At 42.0% G+C, this 26,783-nt stretch overlaps 1 protein-coding gene across 1 annotated transcript; it reads right to left on the bottom strand.

The window, feature by feature from the left end:
* Positions 1-401: 401 nt before the first annotated feature.
* Positions 402-16,223, bottom strand: ITM2A (integral membrane protein 2A). The gene is made up of 6 exons (XM_030576646.1): positions 16,059-16,223; positions 12,530-12,661; positions 12,047-12,235; positions 9,118-9,228; positions 5,792-5,942; positions 402-2,637 (listed from the first exon to the last, which is right to left on the bottom strand). Exons 1-6 carry the CDS (start codon positions 16,140-16,142, stop codon positions 2,549-2,551), a joined length of 756 nt encoding a protein of 251 aa, XP_030432506.1. The 5' UTR covers positions 16,143-16,223; the 3' UTR covers positions 402-2,548.
* Between the last annotated feature and the right edge of the window lie 10,560 nt (positions 16,224-26,783).

The following is a 26,783-nucleotide window of genomic DNA, read 5'->3' as shown; positions in this document are numbered from 1 at the left end:
GGATTTTTATGGTTTTAGTTGCACTGGAGCTGTCAATTGCAGCTCACAGTCCAAAAGTTTTCTTCACTACCGAATTGCAGGACACCCACAAAGAACACAATGAGAAGCCCTCTTCCCCCACATCCTCCAAAAACAAAACAAAAACTAGCACCTTTAAGGGGAAAAACAACTGGTAAAGAGCTGGAAATTTCCACATTGAGTTTAGATACCCACTAGTACATTAGAGGAACAAGAATGATCAGGCAGATATAGGAGCATTTCCTTCATAAGGCTGCATCTCTATTTACCATTTTTTTTTTAGAAATATGCTATGACAGTACACTAAATCCACTCCTCCCACCCCCATTCATTAGGGTATACCCAGCCACCACTTTAAGTGTCAATTAAGACCAACACCATAGTTCTAGAGAAACATTTATTATAAGGTTGCAGGAATAATGCCAATATAAAGTCCCTTATTAAAACAGACTCAAGTTTTGAATCTGCAGCACTCTAGCAACTCTTTGCCATCTCTATACTGCAGTTCTCAACAAGGAACAATACTCCCACTGCAGTAATAATGCTACTTGCTCATAAAAAGTTCTGATCTAAAAAGTTTGTTGTACAGGCCAAAGTTGTTAAATTTACAGCTACAGTCACATCCACAAGTGGGCCATATCAAGAGAGGTTTAATGAAACAAGCAGTTACAAGATAAACCAATTTATAACCAAAATACTGACACTAACTTTAGAGATTAACAGCAACTAAATCTATGACAACTAAATACCACAAAAAAAAAAAATCAAACAAAAGTATAAAGAATTTAAATGTAAACTTAGGGAAGGTTCCAAATATACATACAAAGTTCAATACAGTAATTGCACAAAATGAAAAAAAGCAATGTTAGAAGTTTATAATCACTGAGGTTAGCTTTTACATGCTTCACACCTGGAAGTTAAAACAAAACCTTTAACAATAAATGTTGAAAGGTTTTTTTTGTCGTGTTTTTTTTTTTTAAACCAGAAAACTGAGTGCAGATCAACTCTACAGAACTACACTAAATGTGCAAACCACGGATTACTAATGCATTAATTTAATCGTTCTGTGAAAATCAAAAGGTGTATAAGAACTGATTCCGGCTACTCTTGAGGGCATTCTGGGCCAAAAAATTAAAAGAACAATTTAAAATTCTGCAAGTTTTGTCAAATAAATGTGGAGCATGGCATCGGGAAGCACAGGCCACTGGCTGCACAGAGGTGAGAGATCACTGTGCAGCTCCCCCCTCCTGGGGGACAGACTCAGTAATGAGGCTGCACCCCACCCTGACAGTGCAAGGAGCAGGCCTCTCAAGAAACACCCCAGAGCCCTGCCCCTCCATGCACCAGGTATGGGCAGGCAGGCTCAGCAAGGTAGGATCCAAGCGTGGATGGAATCCAATTGTGGGTTCAAAGTGGGGCAATTTGAGTGCAGGTGGCTCAGTGGGGGATCCAAGTGCAAGGGGATCTGGATGCACAGGGATTTGTTGGGGGGTTCTGGGTGCAACAGTAATGGACTCTGCAGGGCGGTCCAGGTGAATGTGGTTGGGGCTTAGCAGAGGGGGGTCCTAGTGTGAGGAGACAGAGCTTAGCAGGGGGCCTGGGTGTTTGTGGGAGTCCAGATGCTGGGGGAGGGGGCTTAGTGGGTTTACAAGCCAGGAGCAGCTGGCTGGGGCTTGGTAGGGTGGGGATCCAAGTGCAGCAGGAATGGGGCATGTCGGGGGGGGGGAGAAGGGTGAGGCTTGGCGGGATCGTCTGGGTGTGAGTGGTGCTGAATGCACAGGGGTGGATGGATGGTGGAGCAACTCCCTGTACAGCGATCCCTGCAGCTGAGGAGCGATGGGTGCAGGAAGAGTGTTTAGCTTCCTACAGCTAGCAGAGAAATCTGGGAGTGGATCTGACCCAGCCCCAGATGCCGTGCAAGGGAAGAGGAAGTCCAATCCTCCCCTGCCCAGCCGGGACTAGCAGCTGAGACTGGTGCAGGGTAGGAATCATCAGCTGTGTCTTCTCCAGTCCTGCCTCACAGTGATTTACTTCTCTGCTGGCTGTCCTGGGCACCCAAAAATGTACTGCTGGGGAGGGTCGCATGATTACTTTTGTAGCTTCCCCGTCAGAAAGCCATTTTTCTGCAGGGAAACGAACAAATCTACAGTGACAAATTCTGTGCATGCACAGTGGTATAGAACTCCCCCAGGAGTAATTCCGATCAAGGAATCAATTAACATTATATATATTTTTTTCTGCCTTTCCCAGAAAAATTCTAAGTCAGACACATTCAATGGATAAGTTGATAACACATTTCTTCTAAAGGTCTCAAATTTCAGTTTTACGTAAGACAACTAAAAATAGTCTGTTATACCAAGGATCAAAAGAAAGCTGAAATGGTGATTGTGTGTTTTGTAACACAAGCAATACACAGGAGATGCATAATAAGGCTTTTGATTATCACTGCACATTTTAATTTAGAAGTCAAACTGTAAAGCTCAGACTTTTTAATGAAGATGTGAAATAGTCACTTTCCATCCAGTGTCTTTCACTGTTGACAGAACTTTGTTTCAACCACAAAAGAGTTTTCAAAGTGTCTGATTGTATGACAGTTCTCAGCTGAGCGCTTCTGGAGACCTGGAAGAAAAATGCAAATTAGCAAGCTACAAGACTGTGTTCTTTACAGATAGCTAGATGTATTTGTATATTTCTTAAGAGATAGCAGTTTATGACTAGCTTAGTCTGTCACTATGGTTGTACACAAGCTTGTTTCTACTGATTAAATATAAAGAGCCCACTATTCTGAGAGCTGTGTTGACATTATACTAGGACTAAACAAACAGGTGTTAAATACCTCTTATGAATAAATGTAATTTCCTTGTTTCTAGTACCCTTTTAGCCCTTCTAACTATAAGCTGTTGTCTCTAAACTAAGGTCATGCCATAAGCCCCTCTACTAAACCATAGCTCTTCCAAACTCTTCCCCTCCAGGGTTCAGAAAACTCTGAAGTGGCTGCAGAGAGGGTGTTTGGAACACGATCCCTTTTTGTTCAGCCAGATACACACTTACACCAAAACACTGCAGAGATTACGACTCTGGGGCCCAATCCTGGTCCCAGTGAAATAAACAGCAAAGCTTCCACTCACTGATAGGAATATGATTGTGCCCTTGATTGCCACTCTGCTAACAATGTATAAAATACATTAAAAACTTGACAGAGCGCTATCAGTGCATGTCAGCAGCAGACCCCTACCACAGCATAATTGATTCTCCCACGTGGTTTTAATGAAAAAAGATTAGACAGAATGACAAGAGAAACATGGCAATACTGTAATCAAAGCAATAGCTGATCAAATTCAGCCTCTCTAGTGGAGTGCTCTGAGTGATGTCAGATACCTCATGAAAACTAAGAAGCTGACTATTAGAAACAGTTTTGTTTGGGTAGTTTAACAGAACACACAGAACAAGAGTTTCCGATGAAAGTCTCCTCCAGAGTACTAGCTGTTATGATAAACTGACAAGAAGGTTGGCCTTCACTTTGAATTTTAGCTCATTTGAAAATAGCTTTTGCAGAAGGTTTATAAAGTCAGTGGGAAGTTCTGTATAAAATTGCCCTGCATATGGAGTCTCAGTTAAAAAATTTACTAGAACAACAAAACCAAGCCACACACTACTGTCCTCCTCCTCTGTTCCCCAAGCCCAAAAGACTTCCTGGGAAAACATGGTTTGAAGTGTCAACAAATGAGTTGCAAAATTCCAGGACATTAACTCCAAGAGTCAAGCACCTCTAACTAAAGGCACCGTGTCGTCTTCAATCCCTAATATCAGGCCTAGAAATTATTTGGAAATTAACAGCTGAATGGAAGGTCTACTAAGTACATGATTCTTGTCTCTCCCATTATTTCCTCTTCTCTTCCCCCAAAAGAAGTGTTTGCAAAATGAGAATATACCATTTGATTTTCATCAGTTTTAGTGTCCCTGGTTATATAGGGCATGGAGGCATTTACTACATATTAACAAGAAGACATTATCTTTTAGACTAGGATTTTCTATGGAGAGTTTTAGACCCAAGCAATTCTCTTAAAAGTACAATCACAAAACCCTAAAAAAAAAAAGGCAAGGGCAAACCAGCTTAATTACAGCAACATACTGTACCACAGTAAAGTGGTTTTATTTATTTCCTGGAAAAGATCTACATGCAAGCAACTCATGCAAATTGCAGATTTGAACTCCTGCAGTCAATGCTAATGCATTAGTATGGCATGTCAGCAACACTAATGGAGGGTTAATACACTAGAGCAAAAGAAAACTGATTTTGTATTTAGGCAAGTGCAGTCCACTATGCAAGGTCTTCAGTGCATCGACAACTCACTGGGACAAAGCATCCATCTGAACTAAAAAAAGTGTGTGCCTACCAAGGGCGTTAAAATTAACATCCTCCCCTGCATGTTTGTAAGCTTCTCAGGGGGACGGAGAGATTCCCCTGTATCTGCATATAAAGCTGTCCTACTTCTGTCAGCAGAACAGAAGCAGAAACAAAACAACTGATCCTTCTATTTCTAGTTTTATTCTCCCAATAGCAACAATATCAAAGGAATACACAAAATCCTGGTGGATTTGGAGCAGGAAGACGACAAAGATAAATGTTGATTCAAGGTGGAGTTGTACCAGTTACCTAACAGCAGCGCATATTAGTAGGGTCCCTTGCTCCCTGGCCAGCCCAGAGATTGGTCCTGCTAGGAGCAGGGGGTTGGACTAGATGACCTTGTGAGGTCCCTTCCAACCCTGATATTCCATGATAAGCACCTCCAAATTTAAGATACAAAGAGCAGCACCAACAGGCTGTCAAGGAATACCCCTTCAGATCACTTCACACAGGAGGATCACTGTAAAATGGAGCAGGGAAAAAGAATCTCAAGTTCATTGTTTGGCAAACAACTTCCTCTAACCAACCCCCTACATATTAGGACGCAAAGGTTTAATTTCTAGAAGATACTGACATGAATTACTGTATGTACCTCACAGTATAGTTTATTATTAAAACCCCCCTTGAGTGCTTTAAAGAGCTGTGATGACCAGAAAGCTCCCAGTATCATTAGGGCTTTGGCAGCATATTTGTGTATTCAGACCCACTTCAAACAACTTAGATACCAAATTCATTCCTGAATAGATGGCAGTGCTCTAGTTTGGTTGCAATTGAATCTTGCATCAAAATGTTTAGGATTTAAAGCATGAAAGTCAGTTGGTATCACATGCAGATCTAGGCATCTGTATTTCAGATTTCCTTTTAGATTCCCTCAAAGCATTCATTACTTGTGACAACGAGCATCTAAAATAGTTACACTCTGCCAAATTGCAGAATCTAACAAAAAGAGAAATTCCCTATTATCTGAAGGCCAATTATCCAAACATTAGACTGTTAAAATTGGATGTCCCTCCCACCCCTGCAAACAAGATTCATATGTAAGCTAGTTTCTCAAATTCCAAATACTCCATCATCTCAGAACCTCTGACTAGAATGAAAGAGTGAAAGTGAACTCATGTTCAGGCTGTTTTTTTGGGCATATCAATGAGGGTTTTGTAACCTGTAATAGACCATGTCTCACTGGAGAAGAAAATCTTCAGACTCAAAAACTCCAAAGTAGTTTTGTTCGCCATTAAAATAAAAACGTAGCAATAGCCTGTTTAGTGGGGCATTAACACCTACCTGTTTCTGGAGTGAAGTTTTCAGGTTTCCTATTTCCCCTCTCTATTGAGGTAGTACATTTCCTATACTGTAGGAAACACTCACCTGCTCTCTGATCTCTGCGCTGCAGTCTGAAGGTCTCTTTTCCTACACAAAGCTGGTAAATGAAGATGCCCAAATCAGACACATTATCTATCTCTTCTGTTACCACCATTTCTTCACGAACTAGGTAAGTCTGAGGCAAGTAAGAACCAGTCTTTAAAAAGAGACAGAGAAAAAGGGAGTTAAATTCCTTCATTAACGTTCTGTTAAGAAACTGTACTAGTCTTCTGGATGGTCACATAACAAAGAATAAATAATTTTGACCACCACTGGATTTTGAGTGTTAATTCTGTTCATTAGATTGTTAAATAAAAACAGGATTCATTTTTAACATTACCTACCCATTATTAAGGGTCACATTCAAATTGTTAATTTTTTTCATATGCTTGGGTTGTGTGAGTGAGTCTAGCTAACTACAACTTTCCTAATATAGCACCCCAACTAACTTGAAGTAAGTCTGACAGTCTAAGGGCTTGTCTACATCAGAAAGTTGCAGCGCTGGTGAGGGAGTTACAGCGCTGCAACTTTGAAGGTGTACACATCTGCAGGGCATCACCAGCGCTGCAACTCCCTGTTTGCAGCGCTGGCCGTACTCCCGTTTTGTCTCGGGTGTAGAGGATCCAGCGCTGGTGATCCAATGTAAACACTTACCAGCGCTTTTCTTGACCTCCGTGGAAGGAGGAAGCCTCTGGTAATCAAGCTGATCTCCTTTCCCGGTTTGCTCTCTCGTTCCCGGAACCCCGAGCAAGCAGGAAGGAGAACCGCTTGCTCGGCGGTTCGGGGAACGAGAGAGCAAACCGGGAAAGGAGACCAGCTTTGCCGCGGTTTGCTCTCTCGTTCCCGGAGCCACCCTGCAAACCGCAGGGAAGGAGAACCGCTTGCTCGGCGGTTCGGGGAACGAGAGAGCAAACCGGGGAAGGAGACCAGCTTCGCCGCGGTTTGCTCTCTCGTTCCCGGAACCCCAAGCAAGCAGGTCTCCTTCCCTGCGGTTTGCAGGGTGGCTCCGGGAACGCGAGAGCAAACCGCGGCGAAGCTGGTCTCCTTTCCCGGTTTGCTCTCTCGTTCCCCGAACCGCCGAGCAAGCGGTTCTCCTTCCCTGCGGTTTGCAGGGTGGCTCCGGGAACGAGAGAGCAAACCGCGGCAAAGCTGGTCTCCTTTCCCGGTTTGCTCTCTCGTTCCCCGAACCGCCGAGCAAGCGGTTCTCCTTACCTGCTTGCTCGGGGTTCCGGGAACGAGAGAGCAAACCGGGGAAGGAGACCAGCTTCGCCGCGGTTTGCTCTCGCGTTCCCGGAACCCCGAGCAAGCAGGTCTCCTTCCCTGCGGTTTGCAGGGTGGCTCCGGGAACGCGAGAGCAAACCGCGGCGAAGCTGGTCTCCTTCCCCGGTTTGCTCTCGCGTTCCCGGAACCCCCCTTGAAGCCGCCCAACAGCGCTGCAGTGTGGCCACATCTAACACCACTTGCAGCGCTGGTTGCTGTAAGTGTGGCCACTCTGCAGCGCTGGCCCTATACAGCTGTACTAATACAGCTGTAACAACCAGCGCTGCAAAATTTTAGATGTAGACATGGCCTTAGTAAATTGTTCAACCCCACCCCCATTATTCAAAAGTGGTATTTCTGTAGTTTGCCTCAAATAAGGAAAATATCTCCAAATACCATGAATACACAAAAGAGTGCAGCTACAGCTTCCAAATATATTAATGACATGGCAGATATAACTTCTCTGTATATGCAGCGGCTTCATATGCCCAGTATAGCATATGGTATCGTAAGGAAAAGTTGTAATATTCATGACCAGAAGAGCAGCGCGCAACATGCTAAAACAGCATTTTTCAAACTGGGGTCGCCGCTTGTGTAGGGAAAGCCCCCAGCGGGCCGGTCTGTTTATCTGCCCTGGCCACAGGTCTGGCCCATCGCAGCTCTCACTGGCCGCAGTTCACTGCTCCAGGCCAATCGGAGCTGCTGAAAGCAGTGCAGGACGAGGGACATACTGGCGGCCGCTTCCAGAGGCTCCCACTGGCCTGCAGCGGCGAACTACTGCAAGTGGGAGCTGCGATCGGCTGGACCTGAGGACAGTGCAGGTAAACAAACTGGCCCGCCAGGGGCTTTCCCTACATAAGCGGCGAGCCCAGTTTGAGAAACACTGTGCTAAAACACGATCCTCTTCTTTCACTCCAGCTATGAGACTATCATGCCTGCTCCTTCTCAAAACACACATACACTACTACATCGGAAAGGATTATAAAGTCTGCTTCCATGGAGATATGGGCACTTCCTAGCAAAAGTCTTTACTGTTTCCAACATAAGTAACTAAACCGAGAAACCAGCAGCCTTTAAGTTTGTCTCTTTGGTCAGAGGTGATAACTACAGCCTATTGATTTCAATGCTTTGTCATGACACATTGTTTGTTTTTTTTAGTTTGCAGGGAGCCTGAATAATATTAGAAGTTTTAAATAGCTTCAAAAGGCCATCTGATTTTCTTGGTTTTGGGTAAAAAATTCTAAAATTTAAGATCAAGTCAAATAATTTAATAGCGGTTTCCTGTTTGGGTTAAAAATGTTTAAAAAAATAAAGTTTAGGTTATTTGAAAGTTTCATGTCTTCATGAAGGTGAAAAATCATCATATTGCTGTATTTAACAAGCTGATGTGTGGCTCAAATTGCACAAGTCTACACTGGCTTTGAAAAATTTCTACATAAAAACACAGCCAGAGAAAGTTTAATCCATTTTAAAATCTCATTTGGAGGCAGAAATCAGGTTTTTCTTACTTTAACTCTAAAAAAGCAGAGTCCCTCGAAAGTGCCAATTTGTTTCAGAATTTAACAGTTGCCACACAACTGGTTTTGAATTTGTATCATGAAATAAACTCACAACTGCACTTAAGTGAATGATCTGAGGTCAACAATTAGAAGAACAAGTGAATTCAGTTATTTTGTGAACGTTTCTATTTAACCAAAACAAACCATTCCATTAACTTCCAATTTCAGACCTGTTTTCCAATTCTGCTCCATGTTTCTCCATAGTGGCCAGATCTGATGTTATCTGCAAGTTCTTAACTTTCTTAAAGCTAGATATTTAGTATCTGAGAGCAGTTACCCTGAAAACTCAAGTTCTTTATCCATTCAACAGGTACAAAATGTACTAAAAAGAGTGACCATGAAGCTTTACCACAATGACAATAAACTGAGGAATAATACCCTCGGGAGCAAAAAAGGTTCATTCTGGAAAGGGGACAGTTATTGCTACTGAACTTTTTCCTTGCAGTTTCATTTATTATCAGAAATCACTCCCTTCAGCTATACTATTCCAAGTAGTGAAGAAATTGTACATACCGCCAGTTTTGCGAACAGGTCCATCAGATTCCTTGGTGGCATAACAATGGATGTGTTCAGAGGGATCACATAGCAGTTACCCAGTTGTAAGTCAAGATAAGCAGTCAGAAGCTATTATGGAAAGAAGTTTAACAGCTGTTTTCAATAAATCAAGTGCTATCTTAATTTGTGATGATTACAACTGGCTGTTAGATTCTGTGAAACACAAAACTCATTAAGTATCTAGCAGGCCAAGATCAGGCATATTAAAAACATCACAACAGAATTAGTATTTTTAGACCAAGCAGTGACAGAACTAAAAATAAGTTTATTGTTGGTAATTTCAGAACATGAAAAAGGCTATAGCTCTACCTCGCATAAGAGAGCCTCCTAACTGGAAGTGAAAGACAGACCACGGGAGTATATGCCTTAATACTTTAAGAGAGAGTCTTCCTACCAGGAAGGCGCATCTTATGACAGTTAATACCAAGTCCTCTCCCTGATATATTGAAGATGTTTTCTTGTAATTATAGGAGCCTAATTAAAATATAGTGCTAGTCAGAAACAGCACATCCATGTTCTGGCTTAGTTTTCTGGAAACATACCCTGGTTTGTCACTTTCCAGTTACATTATAATGCCTTTAGCTATAAGACAGAGAACTCTCATGGGGCAGTGTAGTTACTAATATAAATAGCTAGACTAGAGTATTTGTATGAAGTATAATTTAGCACAATACTTCGCAGAACCTCACTAAAGTTACCATAAACTGCCTAGTCTCTTCAACTGATGGTAAGATTCTGTCAAAAAAAATAAATCTATCCTTAACAACTGTAGATGCCACCTCTAAGTACTCAAAGCAATTTCTGTTTATAGAAGTGATATGTTTATAAACAAACAATAGTGAGAGTTTTAGTAGTGGTTAGAAGAGAAAAAAATGTATTAAGTCTTAAGTAGTAATTCCTTAGGCATTTTAGTATGATTTTTTTGCTCTCAAAGGTTCAACAATAGTCCAGGTAGACTTCATTACACAGAAACCCCAGTTGTAGCCTTTTTCAGTCTCGCCCTTCACATAGGGCCATGAAAGACTCCCTCAAATCCAGAGAGAAGAGGCAAACTGTCTCATATTATCAGAAAGCCCATTTTATAGCCCGATCTTGGAAAAAAAGTGTTTGGCTTGAAAGCACTGTACTAGCCTGTTAAACCTAGCAGGTCATGAAACATCTTTAAAACACCTACATCATGCTGATTATCCTTCTCCTTCCCTCCCCAACCCCAACATGATTTTAGCAGCCAAAAGCTGCTAACTTCATGGGATTAAAGAGGGGAAGAGAACAAAAAGTTAAAAAATTGTCCATTAAAATGACATTTCAAATTATACCAAGGAAGGAAAAAGGCTTCGTTACTCTCCAGCACAAGTGATTTCTGCTTCAGGACTCTGGAAATACAGTTGTTTCCAGTGAGCATGGGATGATTTATAGCTTCACAGCCAAAGAAAACTAGGGGAAGGTTTTTAGAGACTGAGTTAAAAAGAATTGCCTTACAGCAATGAAGCACTGGGGATGGATAGACAGAAGCATACACATACTCTACGTGTGGAGGAGTATAGCAAGAGCACAACATAGGAAAAAGAAAAGTACACAAAGGGCATACAGGGGGTGAAGAAAACATGAAGTAAAAAGGAGTCAGCAGAAACCTGAAATGTTAAACATTAAGAAGAATACACATTTTGGTATTCAGTTTATTTCATATGTTGAGTTTCCATTCCGGAGATGCCCGCACCCACCCAAAAAAGTTTAAATTTCACCTGCAGAAGTCTTGGACTGTCCAAGGATAAAAACAAACTTCAGTATACACTTCTGAAAAGCAACTTAATTTTTATTGTTGTTGTTTTTAAACTTCTGAAATACACTAAATTGTAGGCATTTTCAAATATTTTTCTCAAGGTGGCATACTCCCAGATTTGCTTTCTTTCTTAGGAGGTCTTTATTTCCCACCCCCTAACCTTGCAAAATTAGGGTGGAATTTTCAAAAATGCCAATTTCTGATTGATGTCTGAGTAGCTGACAAGACCACCAGTTTTGGAGAAGACTGATTGGGATCCAAACTTTGAGGGCAGTTTTTCCTCAAACTAAGTACCTAGGGTTCCTTTGTTATGATTTTTGAAAAAGACACTTTCATCTAAGAGATTCTTATATTTTAGGTTAAACATAAGTTTTGGTTACTTTTGCAGCAATATTTTTACACTGCACCCCACAGAATCCTGGCTTTAGGAAGCCATATATGAATAGCCCAATAATGTTATCAGTTCCTGGTTTTCAACTACTTTTAAATACATTTAAACTAGGAATTTGTCTGAAGAAGCTTCCTTTCTGCCACACCCACCAAAAAAAAAAAAAAAATAGAAGGTGACATTTGTTTTGCTGCATGGGGCTTCCCTCAGTTTGCATTTTGCTGTAGTATACAACTAAAAACAACAACAACAACAAAAACATCTTGTATGTAAAAAATTCTATTTTATTGGCAATTTTTACTCTCCTGTCCCAATTCAGGTTCAAAACTCTCCTTTCCCCAGTTCAAATAGCCCAATCATTCCCAAAATCTATCATGGGCAACATTGTCAAATCACACAGCAACTGACACATCCATTCTGTTAAATGAACCTGTTTCATTTAATTTATGACTTAAAACTGAAAGTCTTTTCAGAGACAGAGGAGTAGCTAGAGTTTACACCTAGACTAGTAAACTTTGTTAACACTAAGGGACAGATTATCAACAGACATTTCATTACCAGAAGTGGGAGATGCCTAATTGTTGGTGCCACACTGAAAGGATATAGTCTCAAGAACAAAGTCACATAAAGCTGACATTTAAAACTATTATCCAGAGGACACCTAAGAAGTAAAAGCCACCCATATTCTAAAAGCATTAAAATGCCCCTTTTAAACTCACCCTGTCAAAATCATGAACAATAGCTGCAGGGTCACTATCCGAGAACTTCGGAACTGGAACATCAATGATTGCTATGTTATCATCTTCCCGAATATCAGCTTCTTCTGCAATGGGCAGGAAGTAGGGTTCTAGAGCACGATCCTGATTTTCATTTTCAAAGTAACACATTTCCCCACGGTACACCTTATGCTAAAAAAAAAAAAAAAAAAAAAGTCAGCTGTTTTTTGATGTTGCACTTTATTTTAAAATTTTAATCTAACGCTAAATCAGAAGTTTAGTGTAGTTCTTTTCTACCCAAGCTTCAACTGTCAAGGCCTGTGACTCATTTCAGTTATTAAGCCTGAATTTTTATCAATACCATGACAGAAATCCTGTAATAAACTTACTGTTTACAATTAGTTAGTATTTTGATTTAGGGGTTGTCAAAATATGAAAGTTAACAAAACCAAACATTTATTCTGAACAAATAAATATTCATAATACCTTAGGCATGAAGTACTTGTAGATGCAGGCTCCACCAACCACAACTCCTGCTAAGATGAATGCAAGACCCAAAAGGGTCAATAAACATCTTCCAGATGAATTTTCATTTCCATGTGTTGCAATTTCTGGATCCTTTATAGAAAAAGGAACAAGAGATTTGACACAATTTAGTTGCCTGGAATTTACAGTCATCATTATTCTGCTACCTGTTTAAGTGCTCAAGCTTGACTTGTGATCCACATAGAGTGTCACCATGGGCATGGCTAAACTTGCAGATATGTCTCTTGGGAAAAAGGCTGTACCTGAGAAAGGTTTTCCTGGTATGATGCCATGGCAACTGAAGACCAACTTTTTAAAAAACACGTGCAATGAAAGTGTTTAGTGTGAACATACAGCTAATAGCAGAAATTTAAAAAATCCTTTGGAATTCCAGAATTGGGCAAAAATGGCATGTCCTCTGAAGTTAAACTATTCCATTTCAGAATATTTAAAATAAATAACTGCTCACAATAGACTCAAAGTATAGGGGAAAACAAACAAAAACACACATTTCCACTAACTTTAAGAGTAGCCATTTTCTAACTTGATTTGAAAAATCTACAAAATTTCATTGTTATGTCTTACGTTCGAGATACAGCAGATTTCATGAGCTTGAGGCCACCTCTCAACTGTCTATTTATCATGTGTATAACTATTCTTCTTCATATATCTTAACTGAAGAAACTCCAGCAAGTTTCAAAAACTTTTAAAGCAGCAGACAAGATCATTTTTATTTCATTCAAGCTTTTTTAAAGCTTGGTTTCTTGTTTAACACAATGACCTCCTTTCATAACTTATTCCTGACAGGAGAGGGTGCAAAGCAACATCCACCAGATGCTATGTAAATATCTCAGTGTCATCCTATTACCCTCAGTCCCATGCCAGTTTTTGTGGTTTTACAATAACCTTTTCCAATTCTTTAAGTGATCTTCTCCCTCTGTTGCTGTGTAAGTGGCCCATACAGCCAGGAGGTGGGCTCTGTACACAGTGTTGCCAAATGCACAACAAATGGGGAAAGTATTTTTATTCAGAGAAGTAACAGTAAATGCTACTTCTAAGAAATGGAAGCAAACGTCTCAGATAAGTGTTATCTTAAACTGACTGTGTCCCTTAGCTATGTTTGCCAACTGCACACACCCCCAACAGCATATGCTGAGCAAATGGAGCATCAAAACGTCTAAAAACAACTACAGGTTGGATTTCCCATGGCAGGTTAGTGCAGAAAGAGATTAGTATTGACTTAGATTCCAAGTTCTTTGGGATTGGGACCATCTATTGTTTGTGCCTAGCACGGTGGGACCCTAATTCATGATTAGGACCCCTAAGTACTACTGGAATATAAATAAATAAGCACATTAAAAGGGCCTTTCGTAAGAATATTACTGAATTCCTTTTTTAAAAGGCATATCCATGTTTTGCTAATCACAAACTTGAAAATTCACATACGGAAGGAACTAGCTCTTAAGTAATCAGTTTTAACACAATTTTGTCCATGTCAGATGCTGGTTTATCCGACATTCTGCTCACGTGCTACTGGTGTAACAAGTATTGCTTCATCAAAATGGCCACTAGCAGTAGATTGGAAAATATCATTTAAAAATTACTACATTTTATGCGTAGTGAGAATTTGTTTCACCATACAGACATTTAGATTGTGCCACAAAATAAAACATCTTTTAAAGAAAGCTTACATTTATTGAGATCAGTTTTATTTTGCACCTGCCTATCTTTATCATGATACTGTACTGATATTATTCATACATACACCATTGAATAGTTCCCCATCCTTTCTCATTACTTGAATCAAATGTTGGTGTGCTACTGAATAGTGTGGTTCTAATTGTGAAGGTACCCTAAACAGTCTAGATGGGTGCTTATTTCAATTTATAATAAATAGGAAAAAAAACAAAAAAAACCCTAACTGTTGGTTTGTGCTGACTATACACAAATCATGAGGCATTTGCTGTTTGCTTATTTATCTTAGAAAGAGATTGTGTGTGAACTCTGACATCCGAGTTAAAATGTTTTCTGTACAAGTATTTTGTGGTGTTCTCTTAAAATGTGTTGTTTCAGCAAACATTTGTGCTAGAAAATTTGTTTGCTTTCTACTATTATAGCAAATGCAAAAAGGAAGAGAACATAAATAAAAGTTAATTCAGTTTGGCTAAGTGGATTTGCATGGTATTCATGCACCTCTAAGACCATCTGCTACATTACCCTGGAGTTGGAGTGAGGAGTTTGTCAATAGATGTATGTAGTTTAGTTTGATAGACTACTTTGAAAGGTATAATACAGTCAACACAAAGTAGGTCAGATCACAAGCCATAACCCTATACAGTTTACAACAATTCCATCTTTCCTAACAATTGGCAACAACGCTTTCATAACAGCAGTGGCAGTTGAATGTTTAAGCAGAACCAATTTTGAGTGACAAAAAGGGTTTGACCAGCAACATGATTTAGGTAAAATATTCAAAACTGCTTGAGCTAGTTGGCTCAGTCCTTCCAGAATACTCTCCTTGCCAATTTCACTATGAATGCTTATGCCACGTTTGACACAGAGATTAGAGTTTGAAAACACCACTCAGGTCAGCTCGTTAATTAAAGTGTGATCATTCCCAAGCGTGAGAACACGCTGTTTACTGGGAGCGTGGAGAGGGTTTTAAAGCTAACTTCGGGGCTGGCCGAGGACGGAGCAGGACGTACTCCTAGACGGCGAGGATCCATGGCTCAAGCAGGACGGCACAGAGCATAAAGCAGGACATGTGCGATTGCATTTCCATACAAGTCACCCCCGGCCCCCGTTAGCCCCACAGCCGGGAGCTGCTGCGCAGCGGGGCTTTCATTGGTTAAGCGGGGCTCGCCGCACGCTGGCTAGCTCGGGTCCCTGCGGGGTGCCCAGCAATCTGTGACGCCATCCAAACAGAAGGTGGGTTAAAGGGAAGGAAATGGCCGTGGAGAAGCCAGAGCGGAGAGGGCCCTGCACACCCCGGCCGGCCTCCATTAGAGACAGGAACAATAACACCGCTCCACCCGACACACACAAAATGGATCCCTCTCTCCCCCCCTCGCTCTCTCCCCCAGTCCGCTTCCCCGAGCAAGCGCAAGAGCGGCCCGGGCAGGCCAAAGGCACCGCCGAACCCAGCGCCCCGCTCCGCGGCGGCAGCTCACCGACTCGGAGCCCCGGCCCCGCTGCGGGCCTGGGGGGAAGGTGACCAGACACCTCCCCCGGGTAGGGACCGGAGGCCCCTCTTCCCCCTAGCGCGGCAGGGCCGATGACCCGCTCACCCGGGAGCAAGGCAGGGGGAGTCGAGAGGAAGCCCCCCTCCCTAGGGGGCGCCCTCGCCCTCCGCCATTTTAGCCCCTAGCTGGGGGCGCTATATCCGCCCCCAGCCAACAGACATGATAAGAAGATGGCGCCGGCGGCCCGGGTCCCCTCGTCGCTCCCCGGCGGCGGAGGAGGCTCGGTCCCCGCAGAGCCCGTCCCGCACCTTGTCAGCCACCAGTGCCTCGGCTGCATCCTTCTTGGGCTGGACCTTCTGGGCGAAGGGCGAACTGAAGGCGATTTTCACCATGGTGCTACCTGCTCCGAGCTGCGCAGCGTCCGATCGCAACTCACTCTGCCGCTGCTGACTAGAGCCCGCCCCGCCCCGGCCAGGGGGAGGAGCCAGCGCGTGCACGCCCCGCCGCTGTTCTCCGTGCGCGCGCGCGGACCGGGCTGCGTCCTGTCAGTCAAACCGCGAGCTCGTAGCGGTGAGGTGAGCCGAGGCGGGGGCGCCCCCTGCAGGCCGGCCGCGTCACAATACTGCCGCCTGCCGGGCCGGGCCGGGCCGGGCCGGAGGCTACCTTGGGAGGCCGAGCGGGAGTAGCCCCGGCTGCCTCATGGCTTCAGACTCCACAGTCCAGTTAAAACATCCCCAACCCCCTTCGGCCTCCTGCCTGGGCTGCCGACAGCGCGGGGGCTACCCCAGCGCTGCCTGTAAGACACCCGCCTGTCTGGCTCAGTTATGCGGCGGTTCCGCTTGTTCGCACATCCTGTCAGCTGCTGCTCTCAACCGGGGCCTAAGCGCTGCCCCGCCACCTTCCTCCTGGGGGAACGGGGTCCCCCTTGGGAAAGGCCTTTGGGCCCTAAGAATGACAGCCCCACACTGCCACCCCCTGTGCCCTGCCAACCCCACCCTCAGAGGAGGAAATTAATAACAAAGAAAACCTCCCCCCAAGCAGAGTTTTGACCCCAAAAGGGAGATGGGCCTGAGATTCCATGAAGTCCACTAGGGACTTTGTCACCATTGATTTTGCTTGGGAGTCTGGCTATGGGAAACTCTCAGCTAGGTAGGCAGGCAGGCAGGCATACTGATAGTTAGATAACACCATCTGAATGTGTTTTTTAACAGTTTAACAAAAGAGAATTTTGGCTCTTCCCCTCCCTGCCTTGAGGAGTGCATACGGTGCTGAGCCTTCCACCAGCCCTACAACCCACTCGCAAGGTCCCTAGTGTCCTGCCTAAGCAACTTTCCTCCCATGAAGGAGTGTTTTACAAACATTTTAATCGTTATTAAGTATCATTTACTTATATCCTGCCATAATTGTGTGGGGCACTTAAGAGGCAAATATGAAGACAAGGTTCCGGTCCTGACAAGACAACAGGAGGAAGACATCACTCATTGGGAGAGATACTGCTCTTTGGTATAGTGTTATTAGGTCCCTACCAAACTGATGGTCCGTTTTAGTCAATTTCACAGCTAGAGGATTTTAAAATTGGTCAATTTCATGGTGCAACCATGGGGGTCCAGACCCAAAAGGAGGTCCTGAGGGGTTGCAAAGCTTTTGTGGGGGGAATGGCATGATTTCCACCCTCATTTCTGAGCTACCTTCAGAGTCCAGCTGTGCTGCCTGCAGGAGGGGAAGGTACCAGAGGTAGGTCTGATCTCCCTCCAAGACTAGGGGAAGAGGAAGTCCCATCCCTCCCCAGCCTGGTGGACTAGCAACTGAAGTCTGGTAAACAGTAGAAGCCCCTAGCCCTGCCCCTTTCTCTCATCTCCAATAGCTATGTTTCATGGGGGAGGTCTGACTTCATAGTCTATGACATGTTTTTCGGGGCGGTGAATTTGGTAGGGCCCTAAGTATTGTATGTTTAGTGTGTGTCTGTGTATATACACTAACATACAATACAATATATATATACACGCACATATAAAAAGTTACTTTATAATAATAATATTATTATAATAATATATAAGTTACTAGGACATAGACAAATAGGTACCACATCACTCACCAATGAAAGGCAGACACCTCTGGTATGGGTGGGTGGCAACCAGAATGGCACCATGCTGCACATCAATGTAGAGGAGGGGGGAAATTTTGACAAAATATATCTGTGTGACACTCCTTCTCATGAAGGGATCATTAATGGCCACACAGGACAGACAAGACTTCAGTGTTCAATTGCTCATGTGAAAGACCCTCACAGTGCAAACCACATAGAACTCCTCTAGACTGACGAAGGTCTGAGTCAATCCTGCTGAAATTTGACCCTATGGTTCCAGCAAGGAGTCTGGGTATTTCAGATCAAATGCTTAGATCACTGAGCCATCCTAGCAAGTTAATCATAATTAAACAGAACTAATTACTGTGCAAATATTGCAATCATTAATGCCTACAAATTAGTGTAAACAAAATGAATGGTGCATTCCAACAGTCAGACATATTCCTCTTATTCTACAGATGACTATATCACTGTTATGTCCATTCAAGGTCCTGGGCATAATGCTGTTTCCTTTTATATCTATAGGAATTTTGCCTTTGACTTCAAGGGAGGATGATCAATTCCTTTATATCTGTTTAACCTGTCCAGGTCTGCTAAGCACGCCCATCACAAAATGCAGTCTTTCCTCATTTTCACCAAGTAGCTAGCTAAGGATTTATTTCTCATTCTTAGCTTTAGCATGTCAAGAATGGATTCAGCCATGTTCCCCTCAAAGTTCATAAAAAAACACAGCTCCAAAATCAGGTTAGATAAATCTTGTACCACAGCCATGTTCATTTTCCTTTTGCAGCAATTGTATGACCTGCACAAAGCCTCACGTCCTTTACTTTTAATCTGGATTTTATATTTTATATGAATAATTTGCATAACCTTTATCTAATACAATTTATTTATGTTTAGTATTTCTTACCCAAATTGGCTTTATCTATCTCTCCTTTAGCATCTATTGTCTTTGTCTGAGAGAGAGAATACTGTTATATTTCTTGATAAGACAGCAGAATTCCAAAATGATAAAACTAAGAGAGACAAGCAATTTATCTGGATTTTATTTGCATGTCTCAACTTGATCACTCTCAAAATTCCATGTTCTTCATAACTTGAGATGGATGCACCTCAAGAAGTTCAGTGCTAGGTAAGCATCCAAAAGTGTGTGAGCCTTCTTGAAATTTATCCAGACTTCTTGCAAAACTAAGGTGGAAATCTCACAAACTTCCTTGTGAGATTTTAGTTGGCATTTCTACTTCCAGTTTATGCGTGAAACCAAATGTAAAGAAATCATTTATCTCAACATTTCAGAACTTCCACAAAGTTTAATTTCTAAAAAAATTTCCTGAGTTGGCGCCTATGCTTAAAGCCCTACTTTAACTACTGTATCAATTAATATTGGGGATCTGACTTTAACGTGAAAGATCTCCAAAACTACCTCTTAGTACTTTGACTACAAAACCGTTGTTGAATCAGATAATTCCACCAGGCATTGGCTCCACTTTCCTTCAGACTGCTCAATTTGTTGGCTGTAATCCAATCCTGGAGTCAACAAAATCCCACGATAACTAGACCAGTTTTTATTTCACTAGGAGGGTGGTGAAGCACTGGAATGGGTTAGCTAGGGAGACTGTGGAATCTTCATCCTTAGAAGTTTTTAAGGCCCGGCTTTACAAAGCCCTGGCTGAGATGATTTAATTGGGGTTGGCCCTGCTTTGAGCAGGGGATTGGACTAGATGACCTCCTGAGGTCTCTTCCAACCCTAATATTCTATGATTCTATCATCTGTTTTTTAAAACTCCAGATTATCTTGGGTTTTATTTCTACCAGATACCCTATTTCTAGTTTTACTGGTATTTACTCTGAGATCATCTTTATCCCCTTGAAATTCAAGAGAATCTAAATTAGCCCTTTAATCCAGCTGGTGTTTGTGATGTTAGAGTAGCATTGCAATACAAAATACATAAAACTAATTTTATTTTGCATTGTAGGCCAGTAGCATTACTGCTTTTCTGACTCATTTTTTCTTTGGCACCATCCACAATGGGATGGGAACTGAGTCTCTTAAGATGATTGTAAGCATTGTCATTATCTAAATTAAAGCTTGGTTTTTTTTAAAAGTTAAATGTGGTTTGGCCCATCCTCTCTGGTCAACCTAAACAGTGTTAAAACTGTTTTAGTGTGAAGGGGTTTTTACACTCTTTTTAGAAACACTTTAGGACACATGCCTTAAAACTCACTCTACTTATTCTAACCCTTTGCCTCAGTTTCCCCGTCTATAAAATGAAGACATTTTCTTACCTTACAGAGATAGTATAATGCATCATTTGTTAATATTTGTAAAATATTGAGATTTTGAATAGAAGATGCTGTATAAATACATAATCTTGATTAATTTTTATTTGTATAGTTCAAACAAATCACTGGTGAGTTGGGCTACAGTCTGGCAAAACTCTTCAGTGAATGCTTAACTTTCCAATGGGATACTCACACGCTTAATGTTAAGTGTGTATTTAAATGCTTTGCTGGGCTGGGGCCTCATTGGATACTTGGGTTTCAAACTGCTTATTCAATCAGGATGGAATTGGCATCCATAGGTGCTGACTCTGTGGGGAAAAATTAGTGGGTGCTCTGCACCCACCGGCAGCCAAGCTCCCCTCCCCCTCTCCTCACCTCCTTCTCCCCTCTCCCCACCCCGAGTGCACCACATCCCCACTCCTCCCCCTCCTTCCCAGCACTTCCCTCGCTGCCAAACAGCTGTTTGGTGGCACCTAGGACATTCTAGGAGGGAGGAGGAGGAGGGGGGATGCGGGGCATTCGGGGGAGGAGGTGGGGCAGGGGTGGGGACTTGGGAGAAGGGGTGGAATGGTGTGGGGAGGGGACAGGGCTAGGGTGGGAAAAGGCAGGGCAGGGACTTTGGGGAAGGGGGTGGAATTGGGGAGGGTGAGGGCAGTGCAGGGGTGGGGCCATGGGAGTGGGAGTCAAGCACTCACGGGGCAGAGGGAAAGTCAGCACCTATGCTGGCATCCATAATGCAGATTACACATGCAGCGTCTAATGTTTCTTATAGATCTGTACAGTGCCCAACACAATGGGAGCTTAATCCAGCTCTAGGTGCTTCCACAAAACAAATAATGAATAATAATAACAATTATAATAAATAATCATTTAAAAATGTAAGATATAGTTATAATTTGAAAGTCCTTAGAAATGGAATAATTAGCAAAATGTTAAACAATGATTAATTTGCATGTGGCAATTATTCAAAATCAAAGGGACATTAGTAAGCGTAGCAATGGGAGACCCTCAAAGATTTGCTACAAATAAGCCTCAATAAATATGGATGATTCAATCTGTGCTTATCCAGATATTTCAGGTTTCACCTGTCTTTGCCTCTCATCCATTTTCATCCCTCTTCCTGGCCTTTCCTCTTTATCTGTCCTGCTTCATCCCCTCACTCTGTCTTTCTTCCTGCCCAGCTCTGATATGTTCTCTTTCTCTGTTAATTCCCTAACCAGTGACTCTAGTCCCTTTCTCTCTCTCTCACTTATCCAAGACTCCCAATAAGCATCCATCCATATTTTTAGAATCTGAAACTGATCATGGTGAAGGCTGCCCATATAAGATATTTGCAGTGTTGTTGTAGCCATGTTGGTCCCAGGATATTAGACGGACAAGGAAGGTGAGGTAATGTCTTTTATTGGACCTACTTTCGTTGGTGAAAGAGATAAGCTTTCAAGCTTACACAGAGACTTGAATTTGAGCTCTCTGTAAGCTCCAAAGCTTGTCTCTGTCACCAACAGAAGTCTCGTTCAATAAAAGATATTGTTACTCACCTACATTGTCTCTCAAATATAAGCTATTGTCAGGGAAGATTACTTCCACTGGCTTCTATGAAGTTATAACTGGAATGATTTTGGCCTATTACTGGCCCACTCCAGTTGTAACTATTACTGAGCATAGCTGTTTCCAGTGCCTAATTTGTGTCAGAGCTGAACCCTGGCACCTCTTGGCTTGGCAGTTCATTGCCCCAGCACCTCTGGACTTGTGGCATCAGTTATTAATGTAAAAAAATTGCTTGAGCTGCAAAACCTTTTCATTACAAATTAAGCACTGCCTGTTTCTGTGCAGTAATTACCAAGTGTCCTTCACTCCACCTACTCCCATTACCAACTGGAGTGGTTTTTTTGTTGTAGTGGGAGTGGATTAATATTTTTGGCAAAAAGCTTATGATTATTACTTTAAGGAGTTTGTGGATATAATTTGTACTGATTGTCTCTTCATAAAATGTTGTAGGTTTCTTTTGATTGTTGTTGAAGCACAACAAAAAAGTAAGTTAAAGAGAAAAGAACCTATTTACATTTCAGGGAGAGTCACAGGAGTTCATTTTCTCTGTATGCAGTGACATACCGTGAAATTGTTTACCAGAAGGGCAAGTTTGAAGGAGACTCAGAAGAAGAGGTGGTTACTGATTAAGCAACAGAGTGAAAAAACAAATCCTCTAATTACTGTGTTCAGACTCAAGACTGGATAGGAACTCTGCTGCCCACACAGCAAGTGACTCACAAGATAAAACTCCACAAGAGATTCCAAAACTCCCCAAAATCTGCAGAACAAGCCGCAACCAGTAATGATAAGCAGGGTCCAATTAGCCTCTGATGTAGTTCTAATGAAGTCAGTGGAATTTCATCAGAGTTGAATTAAGTCTAGAATCTCTTTTGGCAATTCAAAATAAACATTGCTAATGTTATTCTTAGAGGAAACCCAAGAAACACCAAAAGATCAAGATCTCTCCTGCTGAACTGACCAGATATACATTTGTGGACATGTATTGTTTTTTACCTTTGCATTGTGGGGTGTCTTCTGAGGTCCCCCTTTTTTTCTCTCGTTTACATTTCCCCCTACAACCACCCTCAGTGGCTCCATGCCCTAGCAATTCTCCCTCTGGCTGAAGTGGGCTGGACGCGGCTCACTCCATGGCTCGTCAACACCATTCTGTGTGTTGACCAGGATGGGGATTGTTCTACACTGACGCCAAGTGTCTCTCCACCCCCTGGCCCAGGGGCTGAGAGAAGGCCTGTCCTCTTGGACTCCCTAAATGGGAAGAGAATGGAGTTAACCCCACCCCTTTATCCTTGGTCATATTTTTGCTCCACTTTCTTGAACAACTGCAATGTGGTGTCTCACCTTTAGCCCATAGAGTGGATACTTTGTTTAACTGCTGCACAAATCACCTGGAATGTAGTGCAACCAAGTGACAAGACCTGCACTCTACCACTACAGGTATTTGCAATCTCCAGGCTCTCTTGTCTGCACAAGGAAAATTACCTGTTGCTGACAATGCAATTGAGCTACTAGTGCAGCTTGAACTTGGTTTAACTGTAAGCCTAGAAAAGGGCAAACCGCATTCATCATTGTATGACCATATTTTCTGAAACAACACTGAACATGGCCTGTGCTTGTCTACAAGCTGTTAAACTCAGATCAGTACTGGTTAATTTTCTCATTGTAGTCAAAACTTTACAGGCAGCCTGAGTAATAAGAACTTTCATTTAGTCCAATTCTTGTATCTCGCAGTTTGCTGCACAATGTTGCTTCTTTTGCATATTGCATAGCTATACTTGTTAATATGGCATTAAAGATGGATCTATTGATCTGCAACACTTCACACATACTACATCCTTGTTTACAAGTACAGCTGAGAAACAGTCTACAAAGTAGCCCATTCTGTGAAGTCTATGATATGAAGTTAGTGAGCTGGAGAAGTTTGCAGAACTGAGATGAAAAATTGAGGCAAGCCTGCTAAACGTTTCAGTAGAGTTTTGTTAGCGTACAGTGCTATATTTGAATCAAAGGTTATAGTTTAGTGGAAAATATATAATACAATTGTATGATTCTGCCAACATGAATAAATTCCCTTCAATGTGGAGCATATGTTACTGACAATTTTTCCATGTCTCCAGTTAATTTTTGGGTAGAGTTTTCCCCAGGAGCGTCTCCAGGCACCAGCGCTCCAAGTGCGTGCCTGGGGCTGCAAGCCGCAGGGGGCCCTCTGTCAGTCGGACCCTCCATGCTTGGGGCAGCAAAATGTCTAGAGCCGCCCCTGGTTTTCCCACAAAGTTTTTGAAGAAAAGTAAACAATTTTTTAGGTATCATACAAATACAATCCATTTGTAAGACTTTTTTAAAGAATATTTTTAATTCTAGAGGCAATTTATGTACCAAATTTCAGTCCATTAATGCCTTCTTATTTGTATCTGGGTGAGAATGCACCCGCAATTTATTGCATTTCTGCTATGTTTTAAAGAATGAAATGAACCCCCCCCAATAAGAAACTCTGATGGAAAATGAAGGGTTATCCTTCTCAGCTCATGTGGGCTTTTTGTAGAGTACAGGTGGCTTTTGTATCTAATCTGTTTTAAACCTGAAATGTCAAAAATAGAAATACCACAGAACACCTGTCATAACAGCAGCTTACAGTACAACCATTTTCAGTTGAAAGGATTTGTTATCTTTTTATTTACACGTAGTAAAATAAGTTGCACATGAGGTGTAAATCTTCTGTTAAGGAACAGAACATACGATGGCTTCGCTCTGATGTGATATTTATCTCCATGAGTGAAGAGACACTCACAATGCTATGAGCGCCAAAGCCGCAACAAAATCAGGTTTCTGTTCACGAGTAAGGATAACAGTTGTCTAAGACTTAAACTATCATGCATGGCTCAGGGTTTCTCTCTTCAGTGCATAGGGGAAAGAGCAGGTCTTACACTGTATTTTGTTTTGAGTATAAGCCTCTGTATGCTTCCAATTTGAAAAGAAAGTAAAGTTCTCTCTCTGCATCATTTTAGGCCACAAAGTTTAGTGCAGGAGGAAGTGTTTTGAAACCATATGATACGAGATAATGATACAGGAAGTTACTTGTGGCATCTTAATTTTGCGTTGAAAGAAATCTCTTCATAGAATTTGTTTTCATACTTAGGAAACACCTGGTGATTTAAGAAGTCTTTGATGAGGCCCCTTCAATGCTATCTTTAAAGGTGTTGCATCTCTAGAAGAAAGCATAGTGCATAATATTTAGGTTTTTGAAGCAGCAGAATTAGAAAAATCTAGAGCAGTCTTACTGTTTACTTCTATCATACTTCTGCATAAAGACCCTGATTCAGGAAAGCGCCTCTGTTAAGGAGAGCACTTGAGAATATATGTCAGTCTCGTTTAAGTCAATGTTAAGCACATGATTAAATGCTGTCCTGAATCGAGGCCAAAAGATAGAATGTGTATGAACTTTGCAGAGCAATGTTGTCTAGCAGACTAGCATAGGAGCAGGAGCCAGGAATACTTGGGTTCTAATCTCGCCTCTGTCACTGATTTGCTGTCTATCCTTCAGCAAGTCATTTAATCACCCCATGGATAAAATTAATCTCCAGGGCTGAATTTGGCCTAGGTTGTCATGGGTATGTATTATTGGAATATATGCCATGCTCAAATCAGCCATTTTGAGAATGAGGTCATCAAATGTGAAGTTCAAATTACAATATTATCGGAGTCATCACTTAATAGTGGACCATGTAATTAAAATAAATAACAACAGAGTACTCCTTGTAATAGGACTGAATCACTACTGTATGTACTCCACCTAATATTTTTTTACAAGATACTAAGGGCTGACCTATATTATTTAACTAGTGGCCCTGTGCTGGGATGGTGCAGGGATGCGACTGCCCAGTAGAAACTCATGAGTTAATGGCAATGCCTCCCATAGCTTCAAGGTATATAAGGAGTGTGCAGCTCTATGCCACCCCTTAAAGTAGTGTAGCATATGGTCTCTTCTCTGATATGATTTACTCTTCTTTCATGTTTTTACCCATTTTAAATCCATGGCCACTAATGATTCCAACAATCAGCTTTTAATGTGGGTCTGAGGCAGCATCCTTTCCAATCTGGTATTAGGGGCAGAATTTTCTCATCTACCAGGGAGCTCCTCCTTCTACCAAATCTGTAAAAGCTGTGCTAAGCTGGATGCTGGATCATTCTTTGCCTCGTTAAATTACAGCTGCTCTGTGGCATCCATTCCTCTGAATCTGCTGTATTTTGTTGATTTGTTTCACAATCTAAATCATACTTTTAAATACAGGATTTTAATACTGAATATACATGTATATAATTCAGTACAAAAATCCTGTATTTAAAGGTATGCAAGTGTGTGTGTGTGTATTTTATATATATAGTGTGTGTGTGTGTGTGTGTGTGTGTGTGTGTGTGTGTGTGTGTGTGTGTGTGTGTGTGTGTGTGCACATACACACACACTTCATTTTTTGGAAGATTCTGAATGCATATATTGTATGGTCAGACATGAACTCCTAGACAATTAAGAGTCAAAAGGCCATGCGATATATTGGACAAAAGTTACTTCTGGATTTGCAATAAGGTTTTGACTTTGGCTTATGAGTTTGCTGACATGAGGCATATGTCATCTTTATTTAGTCAATATACAAATATCATACAGAACCAGATTGTGTTTGGCCCTTACCTTACGTGGATGTGCAGTGGGGATAAAGCATGCAAGTGGATGTCCCCTCTACGGTAGAGCCTGTGTAAGGGTCAGGCATAATTGCAATCCCTACCTTCCAGGCAAAGAGGGACTGCTCCTTCCCTACTCCCCCGGGGGTGTACTGCGCTCCAAAGGGTGCAGGGAAGAGGCTGTGCAATGCCCTCTCCCCTCCACACAAGTTTTCAGAGTAGGAATGGTGCAGTTATAGAACTGATAAATGAAATTGTTTTCAGTTGTTCACTTTTCTTAATTTAACTTCTGTTCACCATTCACTACACTTGCCTATACTGTAACTTCTGTTCCATATTGTAATTCAAACCCCATTTTAAAACACTCACTCCATTTTGTAAAAGCTTCCTCCAACCTTCATTTTTGCAAACCCTGCTGTAATCTTATTAGTTTAGTTTAGAT

This window comes from Gopherus evgoodei, chromosome 9, assembly GCF_007399415.2.
Source record: "Gopherus evgoodei ecotype Sinaloan lineage chromosome 9, rGopEvg1_v1.p, whole genome shotgun sequence".
Classification (NCBI taxonomy): Eukaryota; Metazoa; Chordata; order Testudines; family Testudinidae; genus Gopherus; species Gopherus evgoodei.
Note: the sequence above shows the minus strand (reverse complement) of the source record. Positions and strands in the feature narration are given on the sequence as shown.